The following is a 13,171-nucleotide window of genomic DNA, read 5'->3' on the forward strand; positions in this document are numbered from 1 at the left end:
GGCTGTGTGCTTAGGGTCATTGTCCTGTTGGAAGGTGAACCTTCGCCCCAGTCTGAGGTCCTGAGCGCTCTGGAGAAGGTTTTCATCAAGGATCTCTGTACTTTGCTCCATCCATCTTTCCCCTCTATCCTGACTATTGTCCCATTCCCTGCCATGATTAACATCCTCACAGCATGATGCTGCCACCACCACCATTCTTCCCCATAGTTATGGTGCCACGTTTCCTCCAGACGTGTCGCTTGGCATTCAGGCCAAACAGTTCAATCTTGGTTTCATCAGACCAGAGAATCTTGTTTCTCAAGGTCTGAGAGTCCTTTAGGTGCCTTTTGGCAAACTCCAAGCTGGCTGTCATGTGCATTTCACTGAGGAGTGGCTTCCGTCTGGCCACTCTACCATAAATGCCTGATTGGTGGAGTGCTGCAGAGATGGTTGTCCTTCTGGAAGGTTCTCCTATCTCCACAGAGGAACTCTCGAGCTCTGTCAGGGTGACCATCGGGTTCTTGGTCACCTCTCTGACCAAGGCATTTCTCCCCCGATTGCTCAGTTTGGCCGGGCAGCCAGCTCTAGGAAGAGTCTTGGTGGTTCCAAACTTCCATTTAAGAATGATGGAGGCCACTGTGTTCTTGGGGACCTTCAATGCTGCAGAAATGTTTTGGTACTCCAGATCTGTGCCTCGACACAATCCTGTCTCAGAGCTCTATGTACAACTTCGACCTCAAGTTCATCGGTTGGTTTTTGCTCTGACATGCACTGTCAACTGTGGAACATTACATAGACAGGTGTGTGCCTTTCCAAATCATGTCCAATCAATTGCATTTACCACAGGTGGACTCCAATCAAGTTGCAGAATCATCAAGGATGATCAATGGAAACAGGATGCACCTGAGCTCAATTACAAGTATCATAGCAAAGAGTCTGAATACTTATGTAAATAAGGTATTTGTTTTTTTAAATATTTAATACATTTGCTAAAATGTCTAAAAACCTGTTCTCTTTGTCATTATGGGGTATTGCGATGTCGTTATGGGGTATTGCGATGTCGTTATGGGGTATTGCGATGTCGTTATGGGGTATTGCGATGTCGTTATGGGGTATTGCGATGTCGTTATGGGGTATTGCGATGTCGTTATGGGGTATTGCGATGTCGTTATGGGGTATTGCGTGTAGAATGATGAGGAATTGATTTTATTGAATCCATTTTAGAATAAGGCTGTAACGTAACAAAATGTGGAAAAAGGCAAGTGGTCTGAATACTTTGTGAAGGAAGTGTATAGGTGGTGGTAACTAGGCAACAGGATAGATAATAAAACAGTAACAGCGTATGTGAGTTAGTGCATTTGCTTGTTTGACACAGAATCAAGGGGTCTGAACTGTAAATTAAAGTAATCTGTGAGTTTATACAATACAGGTAACTGCCAGAATAAAGGAAACACTTGAGTCAATGAGGGATACAGAGTATTTTGAAATCAGGTGCTTCCACACAGGTGTGGTTCCTGAGTTAATTAAGCAATTAACATCCCATCATGCATAGAAATGCCAAGTTGCCCATTATTTTGGTTACCATGGTTAATAGAGATCTTAGTGATTTAAAAAGAGGGATCTCAAGGGAGCACAGGGGTTTTAAAATGTTTTTTTAATTAAAATTGGTATTTAATTTTTTTATTTAATGAGGCAAGTCAGTTAAGAACAAATTACGACCTATCAGGGAACAGTGGGTTAACTGTCTTGTTCAGGGGCAGAACGACAGATTTTTACCTCGTCAGCTCGTGATTCGATCCAGCAACCTTTCGGTTACTGGACCAACTGTCTTACCACTAGGCTACCTGCCATTTAAAGAGTGTGTGTGTGTGTGTGTGTCAGTCGAACACATATGAGAGGTTCTGGAGTGGCACCTGAGAGCATTTTCCACCATGATCAACAAAACACCAAATTATGAAATTTTGTGTGGAAGAATGGTGTCGCATCAAGTGCCAGACACTTGTAGAATCTACGCCAAGGTGTAATGAAGCTGTTCTGGTTCGTGGTGGACCAACGCCCTTTAAAGACGCTTTATGTTGGTGTTTCCTTTATTTTGACAGTTACCTGGACCTACCAACTATGCTTAGAAAGTGGGTGATTTTATCATTTCTGTATATTTATGCCTAGTTGCAACTAAACCACAGGGTAGCTTGGCTGACTTTAAACAAGACCCTCCTGTGTAGAAGTAGTGTGTGTTACAGGCCCTTTATGAAAGAGCAACATTAAGCCTGTTGGAGCATTCCTCAACTATGATAGCTGGCACATCTTCACAGCCAGCAAGAGTTTTTTTTTTTGTTGTTCTCTCTCTCTCTCTCTCTCTCTCTCGCTCTCTCGCTCTCTCGCTCTCTCAACAATACATTTTAAAAGCAACCCCGGTGAGAATACCCCACAATAAAATGACTGATTTAGTTTGTCAGTACATAAACATTCCATCCCTGATAAGGACCGTAAAGACAGCAGGTTTATTATAGCCCAAGGCCTCCGCTGGCTGAGATCCTCCACTAGCTGTTTACTAACCTTGTGATCTCCTGAAACCAATAGAAAAACTAATCTTATTATAAGAGACACATATTGAATAGTTCCAATGACATTTATTCATAAAACAAAAAGGCCCAGACCTCCCTGCAGCAGCCTGATGCTCTGGTAAGATCATCCCTTAATGACCCAAATGGAATCTGGGAAGAGATTCATTCTGAAGCCGGCAGAAGCCTGCAAAACATGTTCATATTGAGCCCAGGGGATAGACAGCACAGACAGACAGCACTTGCAGCGTGTCAGGGCAGAAATCACAATCAAAAATGTCCCCACTGCTGATTGTAGACTATAGAAAGGGGCCCCGTAGGCTAACAAACCACTAAACTCACCAGGACCCGTAGGCTAACAAACCACTAAACTCACCAGGACCCGTAGGCTAACAAACCACTAAACTCACCAGGACCCGTAGGCTAACAAACCACTAAACTCACCAGGACCCGTAGTCTAACAAACCCCCAAACCAGCCAGGACCCATAGGCTAACAAACCCCCAAAACTAACCAGGACCCATAGGCTAACAAACCCCCAAAACTAACCAGGACCCATAGGCTAACAAACCCCCAAAACTAACCAGGACCCATAGGCTAACAAACCCCCAAAACTAACCAGGACCCATAGGCTAACAAACCCCCAAAACTAACCAGGACCCATAGGCTAACAAACCCCCAAAACTAACCAGGGCCCATAGGCTAACAAACCCCCAAAACTAACCAGGGCCCATAGGCTAACAAACCCCCAAAACTAACCAGGACCCATAGGCTAACAAACCCCCAAAACTAACCAGGGCCCATAGGCTAACAAACCCCCAAAACTAACCAGGACCCATAGGCTAACAAACCCCCAAAACTAACCAGGGCCCATAGGCTAACAAACCCCCAAAACTAACCAGGGCCCATAGGCTAACAAACCCCCAAAACTAACCAGGACCCATAGGCTAACAAACCCCCAAAACTAACCAGGACCCATAGGCTAACAAACCCCCAAACCAACCAGGACAGGTATTTATTCTGCTGAAACAGGTCACCACCTCACCAGGACAGGTACACATTCCCTCCTGTGAGCATCCGTCACATCTGCACACTCACTCACTCGCTGACTACAGAACAGACACACCCTTTGTAAAGAAAGGCACAGGCCAGGCCAGAGCAAAGGGGAGGGTAGAGGAGTGGAAAGGAGGGTTAGAGCCAAGTTACCAGACAGAGTTGACTCTTTCTGTGACTGAGTGCACATACAGAACACGGCATACCAGGCAGCTGTAGCTCTTTAATGGAGCTGATGACACAGAAGGTATATACTGTAGGTAGTTTAGGCTGATGGGACTAGAGAGGAGACAATGGTCAACAGGGAAGTATGAGGTCGTTTTCCTTCTCTACACTGAAGTCTATACCATGTCCTTTGAGCATTGAACTGTTAAGGTCTATGTACATTGTAGACTAGCCTACCAGTACTGTATCTGCGTTAACTGCAATTTATTGTCAAACTCAGTCTTGTAGATTATTTGAACATGATGAACAACAAAATGTTAAAAAAAAGGTCCCGAAACAATCATTCTGATTCCCATGTGAGAGTGACTAAAATATCACCCAGAATATTTAAGGGGGATTGTTCCATGCTTGATAAAAGACCCAGCTAACACCAGACACAGATGAAGACCTAGCTAACCTGTAACTAGCTAACACCAGACACAGATGAAGACCTAGCTAACCTGTAACTAGCTAACACCAGACACAGATGAAGACCTAGCTAACCTGTAACTAGCTAACACCAGACACAGATGAAGACCTAGCTAACCTGTAACTAGCTAACACCAGACACAGATGAAGACCTAGCTAACTTGTAACTAGCTAACACCAGACACAGATGAAAGGGGAAACAGAAGTATATTTGCCAACTTTAATTATATTTTCTGACACCCTAAAGTCAAATGTTGGCAGCAGTAGCGTAGCTATCTAGCTATACAAACCAACCCCCTCCGCAAACACGCCTTCTCCGATGTTGGTTACAAGGCAGTACTTATTTGAAATTAGATAAGATAATATAATGTTAGCATGGGTGTATTAAAATGAGTTAAGGTGATATCACCCTGTCCCCTTAGTCATCCCGTCTCCTGAATCCAGGGGGAAGGGACCAGTAACAAACTTGATCAATGTAGAAGTAACATTAAATTGTTCATACTTTGGTGATCACACTTTAATCTGCTTTTATCCAAATATCGTCCAATTTCATGAAAAACCATGATTTTGGACTGTTCATGACCTTTAAAATAAAATAAAATCAGTCTCAAGACTTCAATGGGATTGGTGCCACAAATGCTAAAACCTTAGCATGTGGAAACAGTGGTAGACAACGAAACCAAGGCTTTGCTGTCATACCATGTCCATAAACTGCTAACAGGTTCAGGAAATCAACAGGCCATTTTGTAATTTGGGCAAACTAACCATTTATGTAAAAACCTTTTGTGTTTATTACATCCTAACACACGCGCTTCTACACCTGCATTGCTTGCTGTTTGGGGGTTTTAGGTTGGGTTTCTGTACAGCACTTTGAGATATCAGCTGATGTACGAAGGGCTTTATAAATACATTTGATTTGATTTTTTTTTTATCTGCAACAAATCAGTTTGGTGGAAACACACCATTGGTGGAAAATGTTAAAAAAAAAAAAAATTATACAGATTTTTAGAATATTCACATGAAAATGTGTCACCAACTGGATGGAAACTGAGCTAACGACTCCAAAATAAACACAAAAAAAAGTTATTTTTTCCCTAACAAACTTCCTGCAATTGAAGAACCTTCTGGGGGGGAAAAAAATAAGCATTTTGTTACTTTTCAACAAGCTAGTAATCTATGATAAAGGGTTGACCTCGAGAGGAGACATGACCAGTCCAGTGGCCTAGAAACCCAACGCAGAGCATGCCATCTCAAGCCTCTGTTCCAATATACACTAAACCACACCTCTTACAATGAAGCCTTGTACAGTGGATGTCGATTATAGCAGCCAACCACACTTCTCCGATTCAGAGGGGTAGGGGTAAAATGACGAAGACACATTTCAGTTGAAGGCATTCAATTGTACAACTGACTAGGTATTCCCCTTTCCCTTCCAGTTGTACAACTGACTAGGTATTCCCCTTTCCCTTCCCAGGGCCTTGAAAAACTATTTGCCCTCTTTCTGATTTTCTCTATTTTTGATCCTGCTATCAGAACTTCAACCAAAACCACATTTTTTATACTTATTTTCTTATTTGTTCACTCAGGTTCCCTTAATCAATCTAATATTAATTAGATAAAGGGAACCTGAAGGAACAAATAATAAGCATTAAAAAAAATTATGTTAACAAAGTTATGAAACATCCCAATTCCCCTTAGTACCACCCTTGAGCTGCAATGACTGCAACCAAATGCTTGCTGAAGTTGTTGATCAGTCTCTCACGTCGCTGACATGGGTACCATAATGTCTGGCGAAAACCAAAACACTGTATTCCACAGTAAGAACCTCACACCAACGGTCAAGCCGCGGTGGTGGTAGTGTGATGGTTTGGCGTCAGCATGGTGGTGGTAGTGTGATGGTTTGGGGTCCAGCGTGGTGGTGGTAGTGTGATGGTTTGGGGTTCAGCATGGTGGTGGTAGTGTGATGGTTTGGGGTCCAGCATGGTGGTGGTAGTGTGATGGTTTGTGGTCCAGCGTGGTGGTGGTAGTGTGATGGTTTGTGGTACAGCGTGGTGGTGGTAGTGTGATGGTTTGGGGTCAGCATGGTGGTGGTAGTGTGATGGTTTGGGGTCCAGCATGGTGGTGGTAGTGTGATGGTTTGGGGTCCAGCATGGTGGTGGTAGTGTGGTGGTTTGGGGTCAGCATGGTGGTGGTAGTGTGGTGGTTTGGGGTCAGCATGGTGGTGGTAGTGTGATGGTTTGGGGTCAGCAGGTGGTGGTAGTGTGATGGTTTGGGGTCCAGCATGGTGGTGGTAGTGTGATGGTTTGGGGTCCAGCATGGTGGTGGTAGTGTGATGGTTTGGGGTCCAGCATGGTGGTGGTAGTGTGATGGTTTGGGGTCCAGCATGGTGGTGGTAGTGTGATGGTTTGGGGTCCAGCATGGTGGTGGTAGTGTGATGGTTTGGGGATGCTTTTGATGTTGTGGCAGGACTTGAAAAGAGCAGTTCATGTTTGAAAACACACAAATGTCTCTGAGTTAAAGCAGTTCTGCATGGAAGAATGTGCCAGAATTCCTCCACAGTGATGTGAGAGACTGATCAACAACTACAGGAAGTGTTTGGTTGGAGTTATAGCAGCTAAAGGTGGTACAACCAGTTAGAGTGTAACGGGCCAATTACTTTTTCACACAGGGGAATTAGGTGTTGCACAACTTTGTTTATGAAATAAGTATGTCATTGTTGTGTTATTTGTTCACTCAGGTTCCTCTTTATCTAATATTAGGTTTTGTTTGAAAATGTGAAAACATTCAGGATCAACAATATGCAAAAGTAGAGAAAAGGGGGCGAATACTTATTCACTGCACTGTATCTGGCATGTATTCTAAGTCGTAAGCTAGTGTAGGCAAGATATTAGAACGTAACCCTAGTGATATCTAATAGCTGCCAAAAAATGAGCCGTTGCTTGTCGCTGTCCTCATACCTTGAGCTGACCGCAGCATTCCTAGAGCTCCCGCTGAAAAGGTTTGTGTGTGTGTGTGTGTTTCTACCTGGGGTCTCCCTTGCTCAGGTTCTGACTAGCTGGATTCAACACTGTCTGGTTCCCGTTCATCTCCACCACACATTTAGTCTTCAGATCCTTTTCTGGCGGGGAACACACAGGACCACAACAGTAAACAAGAACAGTTGTGATGGGTCCAGGAATAGCTGATGATTCAAGGCTGCTAAAAATAAAAAATAAATGTAAAAAAAAAAAAATCACACAGCTAGTGCATCAACATAGCCACACCAACATGTCCTAATGTTTACATAATGAATAGAGGAGGAGTTTTGTTTTATTTTAATAGTGTAGCACCATGCTATTTCAGTCCATGTCAAGCAAGCACTGGTCACAAGGTTTGTGTTTTGAACTTCACCTCTTCTGTTCATTGGTCGGAGGCGAACAGCGACCTTTACATTGGAGTTACTCAAGTTGTCGTCCATGGCAGTAGGTTTTCTGTTGCTGGAATGAATCAGATTCATTAATAATGCATACCATTACTGTACTCGTATGAACCGTGCCACATCCCTCTTGGTATACATTCTAGTATCTACCTACTGGTTTCATCTTGACAAATTGTACAAAACGTAGAATGGTTGATCTCTAAAAATCACAGGGTATTTAATCATACGAAGATATAGAAAGTCAACAATAACTACACCTACAGACAAACACACTACTTACTGTAGGTTTTGTATTCAATCCAGTGCGTCCCAAGAAGGAATGACGGCTGTCCGAAAAGCCAACTCTCGCAACAACAACAAAAACTAAAAAGAGTTTAGCGGACAGAGAAAGCTGTCAACTCACCGTGAGAATAATTATTATTTCTCCCTTCCTCGAACTTCCCAAATGCAGGCAGAGTTGTCTTCCAGAAGTGCACCTTCCTCGGCTAGTTTGTGTGTTAGCTGGGTAAAAACAAACATGCATATGGTGACAGTGGCGGACTATTTGTTTTGCCAGCAACAAATATAAACAGTTTAGATAGCAAGTTGTCTTGAGTTATTGCTATTATAAAAACATTCTCAATAAACACAAATTACACTCTGGGTGTTGCAAACTCACCGGGAACGACGACAGCGCATTGAATAGTTTTTCACCTGTTGCATTTCCTGATATCACCCATAGAGATCACTGAAGTCATCCTAAACAGTCCTGAAACCTTAACCGGGTTTAGTGGGGATACAAATTGCCCCACTCTTGTAGATCTGCACAAAGGTCTGATCGTCAAGAATAAACTGTTCGAGAGTTCCCTGATTTATTGTAGATCATTTTTTATCTTAAAGTTGTTTCGGAAAATATACTGTTTATTTATAGTAAAAGTTGGTAGAAAAGATTAGAATTATTGATGTCGGAAGCATTTTTCAAAAGCTCCTTTCATTAGAAACAGCGTCCAACGTTTTACATTATTTTGTTACGGACAGGGAATTTATGGGAATAAAACAAATAAGCGCTGTGATGTTATTTTACGACAGTTTCCAGCAGCGGACGGCATGACTCGTGCAAGTGTGATTGAGTGTTGTTTACAAAATTGACAGTTCTCTCATCTTCTCTAAGTTATTGTAGGCTTTATAACGCGTTTCATATTGTGAATTTAGAGTATTAACGTAACAGAAGATATGGGGGAAGCCAATGAAAAAGAGTGCGCGTGTGGAACTATCCTCTACATTTCAGAAATGCTTCTCTCTGCTTGGGTTTTCTAAATTACCATGCTGCTAACTTACAATTCAGCTAACTAGCAAGGGAAGAACTGCATATCTATGTAATCAACCAACCCTGTCTCCGTTTTTGTAGACTAATAAAAAGTGAGAATGCTAGGTATGGGTTGACTATCTAAAAGAGCTAGTTATTTATCTATCTTGTTGCTATGTGTCGGTAGCTAGCTAATGCCAGCTGATCTGAGCCGAGCTGGTGATGATGATGATGAGCATTGCTGATGTCATCAATCAGCTGGTCGAAGCGCATGAAGAAGGAAATGACGTCAACCTCAACAAGTAAGAACCCCAACCTAACCAAACGTTAACTACCTAACCTTAATCAACAGCTTTCCGTCAACTGCTTTTTGGTAATTGGTTACTATTCTTATCGACACTATATTCACAAAAGTATATGGACACACCTTCAAATGAGTCGATTTGTTGCTGACAAGGTGTATAAAATCGAGGCATGCAATCTCCATAGACAAACATTGGCAGTAGAATGGCCTTACTGAAGAGCTCAGTGACTTTCAACGTGGCATAGGATGCCACCTTTCCAATAAGTCAGTTCTTCAAATTTCTGCCCTGGTCAGCTGTATGTGCTGTTATTGTGAAGTGGAAACGTGTAGGAGCAACAACGGCTCAGCCGCGAAGCGGTAGGCCATACTAGCTCACAGGAGTGCTGAAGCGCGTAGTGCATAAAAATCATATGTCTTTTGTTGCAACACTGATTACTGTGTTCCAAACTGCCCCTGGAAGCAACTTCAGCATAATAACTGTTTGTTGGGATCTTCATGAAATGGGTTTCCATGGCCGAGCAGCCGAAACACAAGCCTAAGATCACCATGCGCAAAGCCAAGCGTTGGCTAGAGTGGTGTAAAGCTTGTTGCCATTGGACTCTGAAGCAGTGGAAACACGTTCTCTGGAGAGAGGAATCACACTTCACCATCTGGCAGTCCAACGGATTAATCTGGGTTTGGCGGATGCCAGGAAAACGTTACCTGCCCCAATGCATAGTGGTAACTGTAAAGTTTGGTGGAGAAGTAAGAATGGTCTGGGGCTGTTTTCCATGGTTCGGGCCCCTTAATTCCAGTGGAGGTGAAATCTTAACGCTACAGCATACAATGACATTCTAGACAATTCTGTGCTTCCAACTTTGTGGCAACAGTTTGGAGAAGGCGCTTTCCTGTTTCAGCATGACAATGCCCCCATGCACAGAAATGATTTGTTGAAAAATCGGTGTGGAAGAACTTGACTGGTCTGCACAGATCCCTGACCTCAACCACAAAGAACACCTTTGCTCTTGTGGCTGAATGGAGCAAATCCCTGCACCAATGTTCCAACATCTAGTGTGGAAGCTGTTATAGCAGCAAAGGGGGGGGACCAACTCCATATTGATGTCCATGATTTTGGAATGAGATGTTGGACGAGCAGGTGTCCACATACTTCTGGTCATGTAGTGTATCTAAAAGCTCCCAGTCCACCACCTCGCCAAAGCCCTTGGGGAGGTGTCTTGTGACCCACCAAGTAAACAAAACCTTATGTCATGCCAGAAACCTGTCTTAAGCTCAAACGTGTGTGTGTGTGTGTGTGTGTGTGTGTGTGTGTGTGTGTGTGTGTACTTAAAATAGACAAGCATTTAACAATTGAAATGAATTTGAAGGAACGTGTGTACTTGTATCTCTTTGTCCAGATCGCTGTAGTGGCTGTGACGTGAAAACCCCATCGTTGTCCTCACATCAGTTTCAGAGGAAACATCTGTGTGTGAGTACATTCATGATGTAGCTTCAGTGAGACCAGAAGGACTCTGGCCACAGTGTCCTATTGATTTATGCTAAATAATAATTCATTTTAAACAAATAAAAATAACTAAAATAACTACTCCACACAGTCTTGCACAGGCTATGAGGTAAACCATTAAAAACTCTTCCCCCGAACCCTGTCAGGACACACCTCTAACTACGTAGCTGAGGCCGTCAGGTAATGTTACTACCCCCCAACCCTGTCAGGACACACCTCTAACTACGTAGCTGAGGCCGTCAGGTAATGTTACTACCCCCCAACCCTGTCAGGACACACCTCTAACTACGTAGCTGAGGCCGTCAGGTAATGTTACTACCCCCCCCCCCCCCCCAACCCTGTCAGGACACACCTCTAACTACGTAGCTGAGGCCGTCAGGTAATGTTACTACCCCCCCCCCCCCCCAACCCTGTCAGGACACACCTCTAACTACGTAGCTGAGGCCGTCAGGTAATGTTACTACCCCCCCCCCCAACCCTGTCAGGACACACCTCTAACTACGTAGCTGAGGCCGTCAGGTAATGTTACTACCCCCCAACCCTGTCAGGACACACCTCTAACTACGTAGCTGAGGCCGTCAGGTAATGTTACTACCCCCCCCCCAACCCTGTCAGGACACACCTCTAACTACGTAGCTGAGGCCGTCAGGTAATGTTACTACCCCCCCCCCAACCCTGTCAGGACACACCTCTAACTACGTAGCTGAGGCCGTCAGGTAATGTTACTACCCCCCACCAACCCTGTCAGGACACACCTCTAACTACGTAGCTGAGGCCGTCAGGTAATATTACTACCCCCCCCCCCCCAACCCTGTCAGGACACACCTCTAACTACGTAGCTGAGGCCGTCAGGTAATGTTACTACCCCCCCCTCCAACCCTGTCAGGACACACCTCTAACTACGTAGCTGAGGCCGTCAGGTAATGTTACTACCCCCCCCCCCAACCCTGTCAGGACACACCTCTAACTACGTAGCTGAGGCCGTCAGGTAATACTGCTACCCCCCCCCTCACAGAGGCCGTCAGGTAATACTGCTACCCCCTCCCTCACAGAGGCTGTTAGGTAACACTGCTACCCCCTCCCTCACAGAGGCTGTCAGGTAATTCTGCTACCCCCTCCCTCACAGAGGCTGTTAGGTAATACTGCTACCCCCCCCTCACAGAGGCTGTTAGGTAACACTGCTACCCCCCCCCCCTCACAGAGGCTGTTAGGTAACACTGCTACCCCCCCCTCACAGAGGCTGTTAGGTAACACTGCTACCCCCCCCCCCCCCTCACAGAGGCTGTTAGGTAATAGTGCTACCCCCTCCCTCACAGAGGCTGTTAGGTAACACTGCTACCCCCTCCCTCACAGAGGCTGTCAGGTAATTCTGCTACCCCCTCCCTCACAGAGGCTGTTAGGTAATACTGCTACCCCCCCCTCACAGAGGCTGTTAGGTAACACTGCTACCCCCTCCCTCACAGAGGCTGTTAGGTAACACTGCTACCCCCTCCCTCACAGAGGCTGTCAGGTAATACTGCTACCCCCCCCCCCTCACAGAGGCTGTTAGGTAACACTGCTACCCCCTCCCTCACAGAGGCTGTTAGGTAATACTGCTACCCCCTCCCTCACAGAGGCTGTCAGGTAATACTGCTACCCCCCCCCCCCCCCCCCCCCCTCACAGAGGCTGTTAGGTAACACTGCTACCCCCTCCCTCACAGAGGCTGTCAGGTAATACTGCTACCCCCCCCCCCCTCACAGAGGCTGTTAGGTAACACTGCTACCCCCTCCCTCACAGAGGCTGTTAGGTAACACTGCTACCCCCTCCCTCACAGAGGCTGTTAGGTACTGCTAAAGTAGACCCTAAGATGTATATTATTTGGAGGACTCTGGTCTCTGAAATTGTTACGGTCTGGAGTGTAATGGTTAGTTGGTTCCACTAGATGGTGCTAGATCTCTAGTTTGAAATGGAGCTCATGCTGTGCACCCCCTGCTCACCGCAATGTCTATTTCTATTGGCACAAGCACTGTTCATGACTAACTGTTCACACCCCTCTTGTTGGTGGAAAGAATTTTGCAAGTTTTAAAGCTTTTTTTCCTGCAGTTCTACACATTTTGTCATGAGGTGCAAAGAATATGTTGCAGTTTTAAAGCTAATTTTCTTGCAATTCTACACATTTTGCTATGTCTAGTGTGTCTGATATGAATGACTAAACAAATTACATTAATATCTATGGGTTTGAAAACCTAAATATTTTTTTTTTTAAATGTTAGCTGACATGGGCTAATTGATCTGGACATTTCTAGCGAGTTATAATTAGCTCTGTAATGACTGACAAGAGGAACTGATGACCCAATTTAGAAATTGTAACTTGTGCATTCTACTATTACAACTTTCAAGAGTAAATTTAAAGCCGGAATCAGTTCCTTTACAATTAAAAAAATAATAATAATAATTA

At 44.4% G+C, this 13,171-nt stretch overlaps 1 protein-coding gene across 1 annotated transcript in view; it reads right to left on the reverse strand.

Moving 5' to 3' along the window:
• The window catches only part of LOC139414894 (kinesin-like protein KIF13B), a 65,295-nt gene extending 56,914 nt beyond the window's left edge, over positions 1 to 8,381 (reverse strand). Inside the window, exons 1-4 of the mRNA XM_071162496.1 lie at positions 8,302 to 8,381; positions 8,047 to 8,144; positions 7,616 to 7,701; positions 7,250 to 7,343 (exon numbers count right to left, since the gene is read on the reverse strand). Coding sequence (XP_071018597.1) covers positions 7,250 to 7,343; positions 7,616 to 7,682 — 161 coding nt within the window. The 5' untranslated portion in view covers positions 7,683 to 7,701; positions 8,047 to 8,144; positions 8,302 to 8,381. The remainder of the gene's footprint in view (positions 1 to 7,249; positions 7,344 to 7,615; positions 7,702 to 8,046; positions 8,145 to 8,301) is intronic.
• Between the last annotated feature and the right edge of the window lie 4,790 nt (positions 8,382 to 13,171).

This window comes from Oncorhynchus clarkii, chromosome 8 (genome assembly GCF_045791955.1).
Source record: "Oncorhynchus clarkii lewisi isolate Uvic-CL-2024 chromosome 8, UVic_Ocla_1.0, whole genome shotgun sequence".
Classification (NCBI taxonomy): domain Eukaryota; kingdom Metazoa; phylum Chordata; class Actinopteri; order Salmoniformes; family Salmonidae; genus Oncorhynchus; species Oncorhynchus clarkii.